Here is a 22197-nt window from a genome sequence, read left to right as displayed (position 1 = left end):
TGTGTTGGTTGACTGAGATCTATATCTGCATATATGTACATATGTATTTACATATGTAGGTATGAGTGTATGTATGGACATACCATAGTGAATCGCTTCTGCAATTTACACTGCGGCACCGAAACTAGTGTTAAGGCTTAACAGTTTTCAACGCCTCAGCATAAAAACGATATATGAAACAAATCTATTAACAGCATCATTGAAAATACGCATATGCAAGCAGTTTTATGTGCTTTAGTTTGAAAACGTGATGCATGTAAATTTTTATGTATGTATGTAGCGCGAGCATCCGTGAATCCCTGCAGGAAAAGTTGAAACTAGTGAACCAAATTTCAAAACTATACAACACAGATGGCGAATCATTTCCATGGCGACACGTTGATAAGTGGTGAATTGGGTTGTTGGTGCTAATGGCGTTAGGAAATGATGTTTGAATTCAATACACAGTGCCTCAGAAAAGTATTTTCCATAGGAATTTCACCCTTGAATTTTTGAATTTTTTTTAATGTATTTGTTTATTATTTTATAAGTTCTTAAATATAAATCTTAATGATACATAAATAATGTATTAAAACTTAAAAAAAAAAATATGTTCTAACGCAAGCTTAACAAAGCGTAAAAAAATCAGAACTCATTGCTCACAAAAGTATTTTGCTTTTGACTAGGTGATGTATAAATGTACTAGTCTTTATTAATTCAATATTTGGTATGATAACTATTATTTTTGGAAAATTCAGTAGGTTTTTTTTCAGATTCCCCGAGCAAAACAGATTTTAGGTCACCTTTTGATGAAATTTTGTGTTCCCGCACTGTCTTCGAGAGAGGCCCAAAGATTTTCTATGGGGTTTATATCGGGACTTTGGGAAGGTGTTGGCAAATGTTTTGTCTTAAAAAGTATCCCCATTTTAACATCATGAGCTGTATGTTTAGGATCGTCGTCGTGTTGAAACAAAAACGCGTTAGTTGACATACCCATTTTTTCTGCACTGGAATGTAAGTTGTCTTTGAGAATAGACAATTAAAGAGGTTTATCCATCGTTCCATCTATAAATACTAGTTTTCCAACTCCCTGAGCCGATATACAACCCCACACAATAACGGAACCTCCACCGTTTTTAACAGTGGATTTAATATATTTGACTCGTATCTCTTGATTTAGCTTCCGCCATACCGCCATACGACGTCCGTCAGGTCGAAAAATTTTGTATTTGCTTCCATCATTAAAGATAACGGTTTTCCAAAACTCAAATGCTTTTGTTTTATATGTGGTGGCGAATAAAAGCCGCTTTTCCTAATTTACTTTTGAAATGAGTGGCTCTTTCCGTGCTGCACTACCGTGAATATTGTGTCTTTACCTTGTCATTGATTTTTGGGGTTAATAAATGTGAGTTCTCGCGATTTTTTTTTAATATTTGGCGCTCTTCTCTCACTGTTAGCATCTTTGGCCGACCAACACGCGTTATATTTTCTAAACTGCTGCGTTCTTTACACCATTTCACTAACGTTTTCGATCGTTTGGCGACATCGACTAAACATGTTACAATTGTATTTCATAGACTTGCCTTCGTTATGAAAATATAAAATAATTTTTTCTTCAGCTGTTATTCCTTACTCTTTGGCATTTTCGATGTTCATAGTACCACAATTAAAAATAAAATGGACTCATTTACAACTACAATTGATTACAATATGCACTTGCAGCCACCACTTCAGCGAAAATAGGAAAACTAATAGCTCCTGGACACGCTGATGCATTTGCTGTTCAGCAGCTTACATGTGTGCGTGTCGGGTGACACACGTACTTGTTTCGTGTCACAAAATTTTAGATATTAGCGTCATGCACCCGACACGCACACGTATAAGCTGCTGGACAGCAAATGCATGAGCGTGTTCGGGAGCTATAACTGAACTGCGTTAAGTAACGGTTTCAAAACCAATAAGAAAAATACTTTTGTGAGCACAGAATTTCATTGCTGCGCACGTTTTTTGTTGTATGCACCTAACAGTGGCGGATCCAGGATTTCATAAAGGGGGGGGTCCGGGGTATTTTAGAAGGGTGTTTTTATTAAAAATCAATTTCGTGAATAAAATATGGCATTATTCGCGCTGCATGTCGTGACTAGCCGATGAAAAAGCTAATAGCTCTAGATATCTTGTAAAAAAAATTCTAAAAATAGTAAAGGACTTTGATTCAAAATTACAAGAATAATTGGCGGTTTTTATACATCGTGGGACACCTTCATAAATAATTACGCCTATTTAAGATACAATATATTATAACATGTGTTGGAGCCAACTTGCAATTCAACCATGTATAGTTTAAGTACGAAAAAAATATCAACCCTGTTTGTAACTTCTTTACCCGAAAACCCCCCCCGTGGATCCGCCACTGGCACCTAATAATACGTTTACATATACATAAGTAGATGACCTACATACTTTAAAATCCGTAATTAAAAACGAGATTTCCCATACAAAATTTCTCTCCCAAAATCTGAGATTATAAAATAATCCTAGATAATAACGATACTTTTCAACAAACAACTCTGTGTTTTCTATGTTATCTATAATTATTATTACGAATGTAAGGAGAAACATCAAAATAAAAACTAAATGAAATGCATGCCGGGAAAGAAAGCAGGTCTGTAAACATAATTCTAATACAATTTTTGTTAAATGTTCTTAATTATGGATTCATTTTACAAAAACAAAGCGTGTGTCCATAAACGTTTTGTCCTCCTATTACTTATTATAAAATGTAATATAGAATATCCCATGCGCATTGCTGCCATAATTTTTTGCAACCTCAGTAAACGTCGCATACGGATTTCCTCCAACTGTTCATCACTAGCAGCCAATGGCGCAATTAAATTAACTATTCCTTCTCCTTGTATTTTCTTAATATCGTAATAATTAAAGAAACCAAAAACACCGAAATATTCTACCAAAATAATTTCTATGAACTCTCAAAGCAGTATTGGCAGCTGATTATCAGTTTTGCAGGTAATCTGCCATATGTGAACGTGTAAATTAATTTGGTGGATTTATAGGTGATTAATGCATATGTGAACGTATTATAACGGTACAATTTTCGTGCATGCTGTGTAGCCCATTTCCTAAGACAATGCCCAATAAGGGGGCGTCCATAAATTACGTGAGATGTTTAAGGGGGGGATGGGGTCGAGTCAAATCTCATCTAATCTTACGTTGGAGAGAGGGGGGGTCTCGGCAAATATCACGCAATTTTTTTTCTGATTGAAACAAAAAAATTGTACATGCTTAAGATTTAATCTCAAGCGTAATCGTAGTATGATTAAGATCATTCACTAATTCGTTCGAAAGAAAATAATTTCATTCATACTTCGACGTTATACATTACTACTGTCAAACCACCATATTTGTTTTATACCAAATAGCTCAATTTAATCTGAATTTGCGGTACAGTGTAGCCTGTCGGTTGTTTTCGCGCCACTATGAGCCGAACGCCCTATCACTCAGGTTGACGTTTGACAATTCCGGACTTTAAAGAACATGACGGAAAATCATTTGCTCCATTTCTAATACGCGTACCGATTCAACCGCTGAATGCCTTCATCAGCACGCCTATTGATCTCTATTGCCCAAGTATACGTGATGATTTAGAGAAAATATGCTGTAGTACATGCGGTATTTACTTCGCATCTATCACAAGGCTGCAGAGCACAGGAGAGCAGCTCACATTGCACCAGCTAAGCAAGCGCGTATGTTCCGCAAAGTACGACCCTCACGGATTGTCACAAGACGAGCTAATGAGTTACTGTGCGCAAGCGTCAACGGCTTAGAGTGGCTAGATTAGAACGAAGTTGAAGGAGCACATGATTTTACTGAAAATCATATGGACATGTTGGTCCCAATAGTCTCTCTTGAAACCGCGCATGATTCTCCATGGACTGAATTAGAGTAGATATTCTTTTTTTAATCGCAGTAGTTACGATTTAAGTCTTGTATTGTTAAAATTTTATTACACTTATAACTCTCAGCAATATTGATTACTAGTCTTAACTAGTCGTAAATAAAAGCACGAAGCAAATTTTTTTTCTTTTTACAATAACAATCCAACGCGTTTACATAAGAAACCCACATTTTGAAAAATCTCACGTGAGATTGGGGGATGGGGGAGGGGGTTGAATAAAATCTCACGACATCTCACCAGGGAGGGAGGGAGTTTCAGAAAATTGAAAAAAAACAACTCACGTATTTTATGGACGCCCCCTAATACTGCGTAGTTGTGTTAAATTATTATGTTCGGACACTTAGTGCATAAAAAATTTAAATTTGTACATACAAGTAATTATGCAAAATACTTCTGTGAGCCAATATATGTAAGTTTGAGTTTTAAAAATATATAAAATAAAATTAACCCTGCCATCTCCATAATTGCACGTTTAAACTACCGGCAAGTGCATCAACGCAAATTAGCACGTTCGCGGACGTGAATGCTACAGCATTCAAATTTTTTTTCATGTAACTTTAAGTTTTTGTAATTAATATACACTTCAAAGTAATGAACAATTGATTCATTAAGTACTTTCATATACCAGTTATAATAATTGCCTGTCTATTTTTGTAGCTCCCTGAAATTTTTAGTGTCCGCGAACGTGTTAAGTAACAGTTTACAGGTAGTTTAGTGCAAGTATAATATATGTAGGTATGTCGAATTTAATCCAAGTTCGCACTCGTAGAACATAGAACCAGTTCTGAACTATCGAAAAATACATGAAGCGGAATATTTAACTTCTAAAGGGTTCGATGAGTAGATAAAACCTGTTGCTTACATATATGGAAAAGAACATGAATGCAAACCAGTCCTGGTTTGAAGTTCACTAGAAGCGAACCAACTCTAAGAGAAAATTTGTAGTTGTATCTCGTTTATAGTAGGTACAATATATTTAGAGAAACTTTATAATAGGTATCCTATTTGTACTAAAAATACAATGTTTCTTGTTACTTCTTATGACATCAAGATTAGAAGTGAAGATTATGTATAGATCACAAAATCGCAAAAACACATTTTGATGTTATGTCGAATCAGCTTCATTAATGGCGCCTCGAATTTCGTTTTTGAAGTCATAAATGTTTCTTTCTCCAAAGAAAGAAATTCAGCATCGTAAAATCGCCTGATATCTGTTTCCACGATCTTACTCCCAAAGGACTGATTGCATTTCGTACATGTCTGATTACACGACAATTAGCACAACTTGCGCACAATTAGCAGATTGTTGAATTTAGATTTTGCTTAACATTTTTTTGGTGTTTCAAACACAGTGACACCAATAGCAATATTTTTAAAGATTTTCATGAAAAGTATTTCACTATATTTATATATTACACAATATAAGAGTATAATATAATATAATTATTTTTTTAAGAAATACTGATTTCTACGTATGATTTCTATAAGAAGTTATGTGTTCCAACTTGGAATTCTAGGAATTGATGGTGATAAAAAATTATGCGAGGCATGGGTATTTATGCAATGCTTTATTTGAGTCTTGTGGGTTATCTCGTCGGACTCTAAAAATAATTATTGATCTTATTAGGAAAATATTCCTCATGTGATGCTTTAATGCATGGGTGTATGTATGCAATGTACAGTATGTCAAGAATGAGATTTGACATACAAAATATATTCAATTTTTCGTCTTCAATGGCAAAAAATAGCACTTTTTACTTAGCTGGGACTTCTTTTTTGTACTGATTCAGATTTATTCACAGCATTTAAAGGGAATTGATAAAAAAACTTCAAATTATTTGAAAAAAAAACAACAACTGAAGCAACAAAAACAAATAACACACTATTTCGACATTGTCAACAAACTATTTTTACATTTTGCTTCTTCAATTTCTTTAGAATGTGTTGCAGAGAACGTTAATGTATAGAAAAGTCTCACGAGCTACGAATAGTGTGAGTTGTCAAAAATGAAGTCTAACCACCGCCGGGGTGTGGTGAAACTTTTAACAGAGCTGATTACAGCGAATTCTCTCTTTAGTTTACTGGCTCTGCACAGTTTTTGGCTTATGTAGAAAATCAAATTGACGAATAGCCGACGGCATTTTGCAAAAAATTTGCTTGTGCATGTCCCCTTGATAAACGAAAATTTATTCAATTTATATTTTCAAACAAACTAAATGATTGGATCAACGGAGTGGAATGGATGATTGAATATTTATTATATGCACCAACATTTAAAATCAAAGTAACTTTAATGTTTGTTGATTTAATTTAATAAGAAGAAATTAAACAAAATACATTATAAAACGACCTCAAATTTAGGTGTGTGTGCGTTTTAGTAAATTTAAAACTATACAAATTTTATGAATGATTTTGACTAATTTTTTGATTCGAAATTAATTTTAGACGATGATTCATAGAGCATACAAGTGTTTTGGTATATTGACATATATGTACATGCATATGTATGTATATCAATATATACATAGATTATGTTTGTTATGTCTGTGCAAAAGTTCAAATGCATCTTCAATTCTTATAGTGTTACATATGTATGTATGCATATGTATACGCACTGCAGCAACAATGGCCTATCTCACGACGCGTTACCTTATCATATTTACATTTCAATATGCATTTATTTGTTCCTTTGGCAAACGAAATTTTTTTCAATTTACATCTTATTACAGGGAATAATATATGTATGCATTTTCTAGATAGTATAAAACTTTGAAATTTAAAATAAATAAATGGAAACTTCAAAAAAACGTATTTGCGTATATGGGACAACTAAGTTCAATTGCATCTTTATTAAATATAGTGTTGCACGCATATGTATGCACTGAAGCAACCATGACCTACCTCACATGTATGTATATATGTACATAGGTATTTCATACAATAATTAGGGAGTAACATAAATATCCGAATGATTAAAATGCTAAAACAATTATCTTTTGCATATGCATGTACATACATATTTGTATGTGCGTATGCACACTTGATGCCCTAGCCTATGTACGTACATTGAATTCCTTTAATAAAATCAAACAATTCTTTATAGAAAACGCTTCATTACCAGGCACACAGGAAGATAGCATATGCAAATTTAAATATGTGAATTTATATAATATACATACATACATACATATGTGCGCTACTATGGCAACTACTGGTGTGTATCTATGAAATGAGACTTTTTTTCTATTTCAAACGTTTATTAACAAAAAATGGTTACAAATTTGATCTTCATAATAGCCATCGCTAGCGACACATTTTTCCCCATATCTCAGGTAATTTGTGGATGCCGCGCCAAAAAAAATTGGCCGTGTTTGGCCACAAACCAATCATCGAGTCATTTTTTGGCTTCTTCGTGAGAATTGAAGCGCTGCTCGGAAAGTGCGTGGTCCATCGATGCAAACAAATGATAATAGGAACAAAACAATGCTTATTAATATGTCGCACTTGTTACGTTAAAGCGTAACAACTCAAAATCTGAACATTTTCAGTAGAGACGAAAAACTGTTTCCGTAAATATTAAAGGGGAAAAATATGTAATTGCACGAAAATATCATTAAAAACAATATAACGGTTGTTTCATTCTTATTTGTTTAGTAGTTGCGCTAAAATAACAAATTTTTGAGTTGTTACTCTTTTCCTTTTCATTTTGAGTTGTTACGCTTTAACGTAACAAGTGCGATATGTACACATGTGCATGTACACACAACCGCACACACAGGGCACTCACTTTATTCCTCTAAATGCGTATGTCGTTCAAAGCTAAAATTCTATGCCTAGCGACTACAAGAACAAAATGCATTAATAGGCGCAGTCGTTCTGAACAGTCAGAAATAGTCGCGGCGGACAGTTTGAAATATTGTACTGGGCAACAAAAACTCATCATCAAAAAGTTCATTGATAAATTCGAGCTCGCGGCTCCGTACATACATATGTATGCATCAATATATAATATGTATGTAAATATGTCTTTCTAAATGCAACCGCAGCTGCTGTGCGTAAAGTACGCGCATGAGCATACAGTAACTTGCAGAAACAACACAAGTAGCTTATAAAAAAGTCCTGTGTCGGACATTTCAATACTGAGAGAAAATCTCGAAACAATTATTTTATACACAGTATTTGAAGGTTTTTTTTTTTTTTTTTTTTCCATGGGCGTTGTGGTAGCGCGCTACCCTCAAGTTGCCCTTTGAAACCAGGACAAGCCTGTTGTTTCGTCGAAACTCCACACCCCACGGGACAACCGTCAAGCATTACATCGTGGGGGGGAAAGGCGAATTAGTCACCGGTCATTCGTCGTAATCTTTCGAGGGTCCTTAGTTTTTTCATGGTCTCTGCTATGACATCGCATGCTGCCGTCCATTTCTCCCTGCTTTGTAGCATGGATTGCACGAATGTATCTGGATCGTAGTTTCCATCAAATATGCGCCGAAGCTTCGATCTAGAGCCATAAAAACGCTTACATTCGAAGAATACGTGGTGAACGTCTTCTATCGCGTTTGCCCCACAGTAATCGCAAGTGGGATTCGATTCATGTTTGAACCGATGCAGGTATGCTTTGAAGCATCCATGCCCGGTTAAAAATTGCGTCAGATAAAAATCCACTTCTCCGTGTTTTCTTTCAATCCAGCTTCGCAAGTCTGGAATGCAACGATGTGTCCAGCGGCCTTTTGTTGTATTATTCCATTTTTGCTGCCAAGTTTGGGTACTAGTTTCCCTTACTACGATGCGTTGCGTTTCACTGTCAGCCAATGCTGCAGCTTCGTTTGCCAATATCTATTGGATACATTCCAGCGATAACCAGCGCTGCTTCTTCTGAAACCGTTTTAAATGCGGAACAGACTCGAAGCGCACATAAACGATACGCTGCCTTTATACCGCGCAAGTAGGAAGGATGTTTCGTAGCCATGTATCAAACAGGGGCACCATATAGTATTTGGTTCTTCACCACGCCTGCTAGGAGTTGGCGCCGCCGTTGTTTTGGCCCGCGGGCGTTTAGCATTATTCGCGATAAGGCTGCTACAGTTACTGATGCCTTTTTTGTCGTATACTCCAGGTGAGTTTTAAAGGATAATCTCCTGTCTATCATTATTCCCAGATATTTAACTTCTGGTACTGTCGTGATGCTGTGATTGCCAACTTGTATAGTTCCCACTTCTACTTTTTTCCGGCTCGATATGAGAACGGACTCCGTTTTTTGCTCGGCGATTGAAGGCCGTTTTGCACAAGCCATGAATTAACGGACGCTATGGTTCGATTTGCTTTTTCGCAGATGTCGCTCAGTCTCTTCGCCGTAATAACTACTGCTATATCGTCCGCAAATCCGATAATGTTGGCACTATTGGGTATGTTGAGGCGCAAAACACCATCGTACATGATGTTCCAAAGCAGTGGTCCAAGGACTGAACCTTAGGGGACCCCACCTGAAACCTTATAACTTTTTCTGCCTACTGCTGTGTCGTAATCCAGTACGCGGTCTTCGAAGTAGCTTCGTATTATTGCTCGCAGATAGGGGGATACTCCGATCTCGTCCAGTGCGTCCAATATTTTGGCCCAGTTTGCGGTGTTGAATGCATTTCTTACATCCAATGTTACTATTAAGCAGTACTCTTTGGCACCTTCGAGCCATCGGGTACCACTTATTGCCTGTTGTGCAATTTTTTTGGCGGTATTCACCGCGTCAACGGTGGACCTTCCTTTTCTGAAGCCAAATTGGTTGTCCGATATTCCCCTGGCGGAATCGATCTCGTTCTCGAGCAGGCAAATCGGTCTGAAGCTAGACGGTTCCATGGGAGGTTTGCCAGGTTTGGGCAGTAGAACCAACCTTTGTCGCTTCCATATGGATGGGAACGTTCCCTCTGCGAGGCATGTATTAAATAAGCGTACGAAATTCGATGTTGCCTGGGTAAAGGCCAGTTTAAGTACTTCGTTTGGCACCCCGTCTGGGCCAGGAGCCTTATTATTTTCAATTCTATTGACTGCTTGAAGGACCTCGTCTGATGAGATTCTTGGAAACTGATGTGAGATTGGCTTCGAGGTTAAAAAAACTAACTTCCTTTGTTTGGGGAAAAGTGTGTTTACGACTTCACTCAAGAAAATCGGGCATGTCGGTATGGATTCCTTAGCAGACTTCAGCTTCTTGGTCACCACCTTGTATGCTGTCCCCCAAGGTTTGTTTTCAGCATCATCGCAGAGCTCAAGAAAGCTTTTACGCTTGCTTTCCCTTATCGCTGTCTTGAGTTGACGTCGCGCAGCCTTATACGATTCTCTGGCTTCTAGGAAGTTAGGCCTACCTCTTGCCCGTTGGAAGCTTCTTCTAACCTTAATGCATTCTTTTCTGAAGGAAAGAACGCTCTCGTTCCACCAGTAAACAGGAACGTGTTTATTTGTTGTCGTCTTGCGAGACATTGACGCATCGCAGGCTCTACAAATATCACCCATAATTTTGGTTGCCATGCCGTTCGCGCATCCTGTATACTCGCTTGTTGGCAACATCTCTTTAAATACTCCAGGATCTAAGGTGCCGGTTTTCCATCCTCGGTGCTTCAAACTTAATTGTTGTTTTTGAAGTTTGCACTCGTTTAAATCTATGTCGCATATTATTGCTGAGTGATCACTTTGAGTATAACACTCACTAAGCTTCCATTTAGACTCTCTGTAGATGTTAGAGCTGACGAACGTGATGTCTATTATTGACCCAAAGCCATTTCTGAAGAAGGTATGTTCCCCGCCGCTGTTCAGTAAGACAATATCTAGGCATGCAAATGCTTCAAGGAGTGCTCTGCCCTTTGGTATTCAGTATTTGAAGGTTAATGTACATATTTGAAGGTTATTGTGCATACAATGCTGTGCCTATGAATGCGCGCGGGATTTCTTGAGAAGTTTTACCGTAATATTTTTTGCTGTGGTAAGTCTCATATATACACAGCATATATGTATGTATATATGCGCATATGCATATAAATTCACATATTTAAATTTGCATATGCCATCTTTCTGTGTGCCTGGTAATGAAACGTTTTCTATAGAGTGCTTGTAGCTAGCCTACAGCGTTAACATTCTTTCTTCCTTTGAACAGTTGAGTATATTTCTGTTAAGTTTTGGTGGAAAACATGTCTGTGGTGAACTCCGTGCGCAAAACGAGTACCCCTCAAAATTCCATGCGCTCCTGTCATTGAGACTTCTCTATACATTAACGTTCTCTGCGTTTTGTATGATTTACTTCGATTTATTTATAATGTTATGAATCGAGCGGAAAAAGGGGGTAGATTAGCGTTCAGGTGGGCCTAAAACAAAATTACTGGACGTGCAGAACGCTTGATGATCCGAAATTTGGATCAAAACCCAAGAATTTCCTTGGGAACACTTGCAAATGAGCTTAACGAAGATTGTGGTATATTTGTCTCTCATGAAGCATTGCATCAAGCCAGAAATATTCGTCGAGATCAGCACGCAAGAAACCATTGCTAACCACCCATTGAAACCAACGACGTTATATTTTGCATCGAGACAAAGATAACGTGCATTACAACGATAGCGCTAAAGTGACTAAAGTATGGCGCAACCCCTTGACAGCTTTGCAACATTGAAACATAACTCCCACGGGGAATTTTTTTTTTTAGTAAATTTTATTTTTTATTATGCCTATACTTATAGTTCAGAAGACATTTTACAAATATTTAATGAAATTTAAAAGTGACGTTGATTGTATTGTTACAGGTATATTTCCTGTGAAATACCCTCTCTAGAATAAATAGAATAAATTCAATATTTCAAACGGAACGTTGACTAGGGTGCGCAGGGTCTTGGATTAAAAACGCTGCAGGATTTCCAAGTTTGAGTTTGAAGCTGTGCCCCACAATTGAATTCCATAAGTCCATACTAGTTTTATCACAGTTTTGTAAAGGATAAGCTTGTTGTCCGTTGAGAGGGTGAATTTGCGGTTTAACAGCCAGTACATATAGTATTTCGAGTTATTTGGTCCTATTACTCTCCTTTTGGCAAATATATACGTTTTCCACGTAAGCCGTTTATCCAAATGAATTATTAGATATTTAGCGGTTTCACATTGCGGGATTCAGATACGGTTTAAGTGTATTTGTGCACAGGTGGTTCCATTTGTAGTGAAGGTTGCGTGTTGAGATTTATTTCCGTTCATTTTCAGCCGCCAGCTCTGCATCCATTTGGAGATTTTATTTATGCTTATTTGGAGGATAGAAGAGACTTCTGCGGGATCCGCTCTTGTCATCATAATTGCAGTGTCATCGGCAAAAGTGCCGGTTAGTACACTATTTGTGGTGTAGAGATCGTGTGTAAAAAAATTAGGTACAGGATTGCACCTAATATATAATATATTTGTTGGAAATTGGAGATTTCATTTTAGTAATTTACGAAGAACATTCGTAGGTTTAGATACGATTCGAGGAGCAAATAGACATTTAGTGGGTGGTATACCTGGTCGAAAGCTTGTGATATGTCCAGGAAGACTGCTGAACAGATTTGTTTTTGGTCGAGTGCTGTTTGTATATTTTTGACAAGTCTATGCACCTGCTCAATGTCGAATACCAAACTGATGTTTCGGAATTATCTTTTCATGCATTCAATAGAATCCATTAAACGCCTAAGAAATACCTTTTCAAATGCTTTTGCCATTATTGGTAGAAGGCTGATAGGGCGATACGATTTCACTTCATAGACTGGTTCTCCCGTCTTGAGCACCATTTGAATTTCTTTCACTTTCCTTTGAGCTAGGAAGATGTTTCTGGTTGAGGAAGCATTGAACAAATGAGTAATGAAATTATAGACTTTAGGAGGTAGTTGTTTCAGAATTTCGGCCGTCATGCGATCATACCCTGGTGCCTTGTGATCTTTCAGCATGTTATTAGTTCACTTTTGGTGAACTTCTTCACAGACAGCTCCATTTAATTGGAAAAATTTCCGTTATGGTGCATTTGAAGTAAAAAAGCAGGAGGCGACTTGGTGTTGATTGACAGTACAATGGACGCCAAAAAATATTTAAGGGGTTAGTCTACTTTGTCACTTTAAAATTTTTCATTTTTTTTTTTTTGCATAATTTGAAAGTATATATATCCAGAAATATTGTGTAAAAATTTTAAGAAAATCCGAGCACTCTAACTATTTTTTTTTTACCTGAACATCAGTACCTTATTTCGTCTACCTGCGCGTATAGCGTGCATCGATGAACTTTAAACGCGTTTTTCTGAAAACAACGTTTTCAAAATCTAGCTCCACTGTATCTCAAAAACTAATCAACCGATTTTCATAAAATTTGGATCACCTATTCTAGACATAATTTGCACCAAATTGACGCTCGGGGGTTTTGAAATTTTAAATTTTTACTATATATTTTTTTTAAATATGCGAAAAAAAACCGTTCTATCAAAAATTTTCCATTTTTATCAGCCATTTTTTTTGTCTTCATTAAAACCTAATATCCGAGGGTCATTTTGTAGCCAGTATCTTACTGAATCTGAAACATTTTGATTTTTTTGTTTCAGACAAGCCGTTCTTGAGTTCTGATGGAGCTGCCTCACCAACCCATGTTTGAGACGTTACGCTTCACTGCTATTTTTTTACTAAAAATACTATAAAATTGAATAAAAAAAAATTTATTTCTGAATTTTAAGACTTTATTTAATAAATCAAACAAATTTTATATTACTATCATTTATAGTTTTTAAAAAAAAAAAATCACGAATATAGCCTTTTTTTCGAGTCTCCAAAGTAGACTGACCCCTTAAACACAATATATTGAAAAAACAACTTAGTCGACAGTGCTAAAAAATTGGGGTTTATCACTGAGAATAAACCAAATTTTAAATTTGAGCAAGATAACGATCCAAAGCATAAGGAGCATAATGTGCAGATGTGGCTGAAGGGATGAGCTTTTCAAGTATGCTCTTATCCCATCCCCCCTTTTCCAAAAACTCTGCTGGTCGATTTTCCAAATATTCTGCTGGATTATAATTGTTTCGATTATTAAATATTTCGAAACGCCACTTGGATAATATTAAAAGCAGTCAATAATCTGTTCAGAAAACTAATTTACCTGCTTGAAGGATGTGTCGAATTCAGTTTATCGGCACTGCAAATGATTGTTTTTAAGAAGACAAACATACCAATAGACAGAGTTTTTAAAAATAGTCTTATTACATTCAGTTATATACCCTACATCATCGTCCATCATTTTTTTCATAAATTATGTACATGTTTGATTACAATTAATACTACATATGTTCGATGGATGTTTAAGGCATGGTAGGTAGGTAGGTAGGGTGGTTGTCATAAAGACACACTTAGACCTTTCGTAGGTCCATTGTGATAAAACTGGAGCTTATCCTTACCCTACGCGTTCCTTTTGAAACCATCCGGTAGCTTTAATAAACGAGCAGAGCTTCGTTAGTTTTAGATGGGCTATGTCCGCTACATCGGTTGGAAATGCTGTATCAAGAGTGCGTAGCCTTCTCATAGCTAAGCTTTCACACTCACATAAAAGGTGTCTGATTGTTTCCTCTTCTTCTGTATTAAGACAGCTTCTACAGAAATCGAAGTATGGGAGTCCTAACCTTCTAGCGTGGCTGCCTAATAATCAATGACCAGTTAATACACCTATCATTTTTCTTATAGCTTCTCTGTTAAATCTTCCAGTTCGGCCATGTCTGTCTGCTTAGTTCGCATGTTGTGAGGTTTTGCCAGCTTGTATTTACCTTTTTGATGGTTTCCCTGTCTATAAGTAATTTACCAGTGGCTAAAGGCATGGGTACCAGCGCCTTATCCGGTTCGAGATCGACCGTTGTACCGGTTCGTGCAAGTTCATCCGCCTTGCAGTTTCCTGCAATGTTCCTGCGGCCTGTCACCCAGATAAGGTGCACCTTGTAGCACTTAGATACGCCATTTAGTAATTTAAAACATTCTAGAACTGTTTTTGACGAGTGCGTTTTTGATTCAAGCGCTTTTATTGCCGCTTGACTGTCCGAGTAAATGAAGACTTCATTTGTGGATAATACTCTCGATTTTATTTCTGTAAGTCCCTTCCGCCTGAAATACCCTGCAATGGTTAGGTAGGCGAAATGATTGGCATACTCCGAGTTTATCGGAGTAAGCCCCTCCACCTACTTTGTTGTCCAGTTTTGAGCCGTCTGTGTATATGTTTAAATCATTTTTCTTTAGAATAATCCCGTTATCCCATTCCTATTTGGAAGGAAATACTGTTTAAGGCAATCTACTGTTTAAAACTTTTTATTAAAGTTTTATTCTAACTTAAAACGGCAGAGCGTATTGTATAGGAAGCTTTTTTCATGGACATAAAAGGGCGACCGTTCACAGTGAGTTTAGAACAGTAGACCTACCCAATTGAGGTCATGAACAACACTGAATAAATAAATAAATCATTGGAGCCATTGGCTGCCGAAGGGCGACCACTATTAGAAAAAACTGTTTCTTCATTTTGGTATTTCATAGAAATTCGAACCCACTTCCTTCGAATTCCGAATGGTAGTCGCGCACCATCGAATTTTTTGACATTCTCCTGTTTTTCAATAAATCCATCAAACTTCTGCAAGTGAACGATTCAAAACATAAAAATACTAATACTAACGGAAAGTATTTGTAAATACTTATGTATGTATATACAGTTTGTCTTATAGAATCGTGACCGGTTAAATTCAAACTTACAGTTCCGCTATAAAAAAAAAATTAAATATTATTGAATATGCACAGTATTCGGTAATACACGTTGTGTAAACTGTTTACATTTGTGAGAAATTTAGAAAGCCTACGTTGAAACCAAAATAATTGAAAAAGTCGAAGACGTTCATAAATACTCTTAAATGGATGCAATCGAATACTCAATCTAAAAACGTTAACGACTTTCACGATTGAGGCCCAAAAACACCCTCCCGAAGGCAAGACCAGAAGTTCATTGATTTCAAAACCGAACTTATCGTTGCAAGAAGTTGAAGCAGTTTTAAGGACTAGTGGTATTGATGTACATAAAGACACGATTCAAGGACGTTAACGTGCAGAAGCCCTCAAATTTCAGTGCACACTGAAAAAACCGCTGCTCCCTGGGTTGCCGCCGTTGCTAACGTGCAAAGGTCCAAAAACCTTACGCAGAATCTTTCTCTCAAACACTCAAAGCGTCGCGAGAGTACTTAGAGAGAGACTTAACCCTACGCAGCACTTGTTGGAAAGAGAGATTCTACGTTGGATTTTCAGGTTGACATTGTTATCGGTGTTAATGTTCCTAAATAAACGAAATTTTTTACAACCTCGAAAGTATAAATGTCAACAGTGACGTGGGTGCCGATACGCGAGTGCGCCGACTGTTTGTTTGATGACAGGAGGTACTTCGTTTTGTCCTCGTTCACCACCAGACCCTTTCGCTTTGCCTCTTTATCCAGTTTGGAGAACGCAGAACTAACAGCGCGGTTGTTAAGGCCGATGATGTCAATATCATCGGCATACGCCAACAATTGTACGCTCTTATAAAATATTGTGCCTGAGCGATTAAGTTCTGCGGCTCGTACGATGCTCTCCAACATCAGGTTAAAGAAGTCACACGACAGCGAGTCACCCTGTTTGAAACCTCGTTTGGTATCAAACGGCTCGGAGAGGTCCTTCCCAATTCTGACGGTGCTGCTGGTGTTGAGCAACGTCACCGTGCATAGCCGTATTCGTTTTGCGGGGATACCGAATTCAGACATCGCGGCATACAGGAAACTCCTTTTCATACTGTCGAATGTAGCTTTGAAGTTGACGAAAAGATGGTGTGTGTCGATTCTGCTTTCATGGGTATTTTCCAAGACTTGGCGTATTGTAAACATTTGGTCGATAGTATGTAGACTTTCAGGTCTTGATAAGGTCCAATCAGTTGCCGACGTAACGTGGCTCTATAGGCAGCATCTTTTCTTTCTGCGGCAGCTTGGCACACCTCGTCATACCAACGGGCTCGCCGAAATCCAATTTCTTTTTCGGCGGCGGTACGTGGGGAACGAGAAATGTTGCTCCATTGCTCGTGCATGCCGGTTTGTTGGGCGGTTTGAGAGCAGGAGTGAGAGTCGACTGGCGAATCTTGTGGCTGTCTGTTGCGATTGCAGCTTTTCGATGTTGAACATTCTTTGCGTAGGTAGATGTACGTTTTTTTGCTGCACAGAGGCGTGTGAGCAGTTTGGCTGCAACAAGGCCGGGTCGATGTTGGGTCCTCGGATCGTACGTACATCTAATACACAAAAGCGTGTCTTCCATCTGTCACAACATGATCGATCTAGTTTCGCGGTTTTCGATCAGGAGACAGGCAGGTAGCTTAGTGCATCCTTTTGTCCTGGTGTTGCAGACTACAATTTTTTGGGCCCCGGCGAAGTCGATCAGCCTCTTTCGCATCTCTTGAATGACAGTGACATCAGCCTTTACTCTCATGAGGACATCAGCCAGCCGGACAAAGGCAACTTCCCCATTAAGGGACCGAACATTCCAGGTGCATGCCCTCAAATCGTAGTCCTTAGTTCGTTTGCAGGGGTCGTCATCAGTGTAGGAAGTTCTCATTAGAGGCTTTGTACATGTTTTCATTGGGGGAATTTTCAGGTGGCGGGTCCCAAACCCAGCGCACAACCAGTTATCCTGGGAGTTAAGGTTCACGCTTGAGGCTGATTATGCGTTTTGTTTGTGTTTACTGCCAATTTCAATTAATACAATTCATCAGAATTAGCCAACTATGGGTTTAACAAAAAGACAACGATGCCAAGCATCGGAACTGAAAATGTTAAAGAAAGTGGTGCAAAGTATGACTCGAAGAAGTGAATATTTTGCGTATGCGAATATTTTAACATGCAGTTTGTTAGAATCGAATTGATCAAATAGCTTTTATGTAAGTTATTGCGTTCACGCCTCCATTAGATAGACTGTATGTACTTTATTGTGGGAACTCAAACCAAGTTTTTGTTTTCATAATCTACATTCGGTCAAAAAAACATCGGAAATTGTTCATTTAAAAAGCGCGCGCTACACATTTGTTTAATGTTTTTTTGCTGGAATGTTGGTACAACTGTCCTCTATAGTGTCGCAGAGTTTGAGCGTGATCTGGCAATAAGTACGTCAAAGTCGGTCAAAACTGAAAGTCAAGCTACTCGTTTTCTTTGATTATCATGGTGTTGCGCACTCGGAATTCATTCCAAATGGCTCTACGGTAAATAAAGAATATTATTTGGAAGTAATGCGACGTTTGAAAGAGAATGTGTGTAGTAAACGGCCCAATCTGTGCAAAGAAAACGCATGGATCTTGCACCATGATAACGCACCGTCCCACAAGGCACATATTATGAACAATTTTTGACCAAAAACTCGACAAATATCATCGAACAAACGTAATCACTGGGTTTAGCCCCCTGTTACTTTTTCCTTTTACCAAAACTTAAATTGTCACTCCGCGGACGCCGGTTTGAGTCGATAGAGGTTTGATGACTGCACTAATCGTTGGCATTTAGGTATTGCTTTGGATAGAGCCTATTTTGAAGGCGACAAAATAAATTTTGGTGGTTAAACAATTACTTTGCGTTTTATTAAACAATTCCCGGTCCTTTCTTGACAGAATGTAAATATGTGTGTACATATATTGAATATAAGAGTATTAAGTGATCTACTTCCATTTTGTTTTAGCAATTAAAGCTTTCGCACAATTGTTTTGACGAGCTTGTATAGACAGATAAATTAAAATAAACTAGACAATGCTCACACTCACCTTTTGTATAGGGTAGAAAATTTTGCATTTTTGTACGGTTAGAGTGGCAGATTCTGAGAAAAGAAGCGAAAATTGTACAACTCTGTTTCTTTACCATTGAATCGATTTGTGAAATATGTTTTTATTGTAAACACTTTACGGTTTTTCAACTCTTGTTATTTGTTATAACTTTCTGTGAAAATAAGTAGGCTTTGATTGAAAAGAAATATGTTTATAAAGGGAATATTTTGGAAAACAAAATGTGAGAAAATATTGTAATTTTGAAGCAACGAGTTTTATTAGTGCAAATTAAGGATACAGGACCCCGCAACAATTTGAAGCCGGATACAGGATTCTCCCCGCAACTTTTCATTACCTCAACATTATTGGTCCTTCGAGCCGGATAAAGTCACTCCGCCTGTCTTTGGCATATACGAGTAGCAAAAGGCGCGACTAATATCAAGAAAAGTATATTTTGGTGCATTAAATCGTGTGTACGTTTGTGCAGCCGTTCCTGCATTTAACTTCGCTACATTAAAATAAAAAAATAAAAATGTTGAATTCTGTTAAAACGCGCGATTCCGCTTTCAATGCCATTAAACGATATATTGTCAAAAAGTATTGATGAGGAATTCACTATGGATGCAGAAAATGTTGCGAGCTACCTCCGGTTATTGATTGAACAGTGGGTTCGTTTTAACGTTGCTTAAGACGCTGTAGAAATTACTTGTGAAATTGAAGAAAATGTGCGTATCCAAGCCGAAGCTTGGTACTCTACAGCTGCAGCCGAGTGAAAGATTGTCGCACTAAGTCGGAAGATAGCTTCACAAAGGCACCTGTATCCGCGACTGTAGGTTTACTAAAGATGGAGTTACCCACATCTTCCCGTGACTTTACAGAGTGGATCGGTTTTTTCGACGCATTTTCCTCGTTAGTCGACAATAACTCTGCTTTATTGGATGGACAAAAGTTACACTATCTCCGAAGCTGCTTTAAGGGTGACGCGTTGAAAATTATCAGTGTTTTAAAATATTTGTCGCAAATTACGTTGAAGCTTGGGGTTTATTAACATCGCGCTATAAGGTTATTCGTGCAATTGTGGCGTCTCATCTTCGCGCGTTGGCCGATATTAAAGGGCTATGACAATGCTGACGCAATCAAGGGTGCATCAGCAAGCAAGTCGACAAATGTGTTCCACGCGGTATCAGAACAAAATAACCTGTGTGCATATTGTAGTGAACCTCATAAAATTTAAAGTTGTGAAAAATTTCGTGAATTAGATTTTTCCACAAAATCACAGTTCGGGAAGCAAGGTCGCTTATGCTTCAACTGCTTAAGTTCAGGTCACTATAAAGATCGTTGTAACAGTGCTTCTACTTGCCGCATGTGTAAACAACGTCATCACACCCTATTGCACAGTGTTTTGCCTTCAACGACCGTTACCGCAGTGAATAATTACATCAGCAACGCGTGACATCCGTTGTGCGCTGGTGACGCCATATCAAAGGTAGGCGCCAAAAATTTTGAACTTTCAGCAGGCGCCGACGTTCCACGCGTCTCTCATGCTTGAACTCGAGCTCCAGTCCTCCCATACCAGTAGAAATAGTTGTGCTGTTATCCACCGCATTTGTTAAGGTACCTGACTGTTCCGGTAATTGGCAGCCCGCACGTTTACTTTTCGATTCTGGATCGCATGCTTCCTTTGTGACCGAGGCGTGTGTGCAACGCTTAGGCCTGTCGCGATCAACATCTGAAATTAACATTAGGTTAGATTAGATTAGATTTGTTGGGGGTTGGACAAGTCCAAGGACTCAGTCAGTAGACCATTGTACGACACCCGGATAGAAATCAGTAGAAAGAATAGAGATAGGAAAGATAGAAGGTGGATGGTAAAAACGGATACATTAGTTTGAAGTCACTCTTCCCCAAATCTCTTGGATTCATTGATGAATGAGATCCGGAAGAGGAAGAGTATGAACTTTGTCCATACTCAGTGTATCGCAACCCAATATCCTAAGTCTGATTCTGGCAAATGTAGGACAGCTACAGAGAAAATGCTCTGCAGTGTCGTCATTCTCAAGACAGGATAGGCATATCGGGTTGTCCACGACCCCTATGGTAGCCATATGCTGACCACAGACGTGGTGCCCTGTGATTACACCCACCAGTACTATCAGGTCCTTCCTGCTGAGTTTTTTATGAGGAAGGTCGCTGTTTTCCTGTTTGGTTCTTTCACAAAGCTCTTGGCTACTCTGCACGAGTTCAACTCAGACTAACGACCTCAGTGAGTAGACCTCATGAAGTCGTCAATCCATAGTTGAATCGATGCGGAATTGACACCTAGAAAGGGTGCAAGGCCTAGTGGTATACTTGCAGAGCCTTCATTTGCGAATTTATCAGCCAACTCGTTTCCTGCAATACCACAATGTCCAGGCACCCAAATAAGACTAACTTTGTTGTGTTTTGCAACACTGTTCAGTTTTGTCTTACATTCACTGACCAACTTCGAAGAGCAGCATGGGTTAGCAAGGGCTTTCAATGCAGCTTGACTGTCACTTTAAGTTCCAATACTGTTGCCCCGCCACTTTTTCTTAATTAGCCAGTACGCCACATTCAAGATGGCATAGACTTCCATAAGGAATACCGTGGCCATCTGTCCTGTGGCATAGGAGTACTTAGTGTCTGCGTCTAAGTACCATCCCGATCCGCTTTCATTGCTGGTTTTTGATCCGTCGGTGTAGAAAGTGTGCTGGTATCCCGTTAATAGGTTCTCTGGACTTAACCATTGATCTCTATATGAGATCAAAAAATCATACTTCCTACCGAAGCTAACGACAGGCACCTGATTGTCCACTGGAATCGAGAATAGTGTGCACCGCTCCGACAACTTGTGTTATATCTGACTGTGACCAGTGCTTACTTCATTTCCCAAGACTCCGTTTAACTTAAGCCTGTACGCCGCCTTCATTGCTTCCTTTCGAATTTGAAGATCTAGAGGTTGCAAGTTCAGAATGGCATTAAGGGCATCACCAGATATTGTGCTCATGGCACCTGTGATACCCAAGCACACATTTCTCTGTAGTCTGCTTAGGGGTTTTACTCTGGAATTAACCATTGCGGCTTTCCACCATACTACAGAGGCGTATGTAATAATGGGTCTAATCAGGGTGATGTACAGCCAGTTTACTATCGCCGGTCTTAGACCCCATGTCTTGCCAAAGGTTCTCCTACACTGCCAGAAGACTTTTAGTGTTCGAGAGACCTTCTGCTCGACGTGCTTCTTCCAGGTGAGTTTACTATCTAGGATTACCCCTAGATATTTAACCTCAGAAGACAGTTGCAGTGTTACCCCTTTCAATGTGCAAGGCCTGTTCCATATTGCGTTTTCTAGTGAAAAGCACTAAGGTACTTTTTGTAGGATTCACCGAAAGACCATGCAATTCGCACCAATACT

At 38.4% G+C, this 22197-nt stretch overlaps 1 protein-coding gene across 2 annotated transcripts in view; it reads right to left on the bottom strand.

The window, feature by feature from the left end:
• Positions 1–22197, bottom strand: part of LOC128869558 (transcriptional activator cubitus interruptus) — a 105206-nt gene that overhangs the window by 50520 nt on the left and 32489 nt on the right. Inside the window, exon 1 of one of the 2 annotated variants that reach the window (XM_054112136.1) lies at positions 1613–1895. The exons of the other annotated variant lie outside the window; for it this stretch is intronic. Coding sequence (XP_053968111.1) covers positions 1613–1635 — 23 coding nt within the window. The 5' untranslated portion in view covers positions 1636–1895. Of the gene's footprint in view, positions 1–1612; positions 1896–22197 lie in introns of those variants that run through there. 2 annotated transcript variants of the gene reach the window in all.

This window comes from Anastrepha ludens, chromosome X, assembly GCF_028408465.1.
Source record: "Anastrepha ludens isolate Willacy chromosome X, idAnaLude1.1, whole genome shotgun sequence".
NCBI lineage: Eukaryota > Metazoa > Arthropoda > Insecta > Diptera > Tephritidae > Anastrepha > Anastrepha ludens.
The sequence above is the reverse complement of the archived record's forward strand: the minus strand, read 5'-3'. Positions and strand labels throughout refer to the sequence as shown.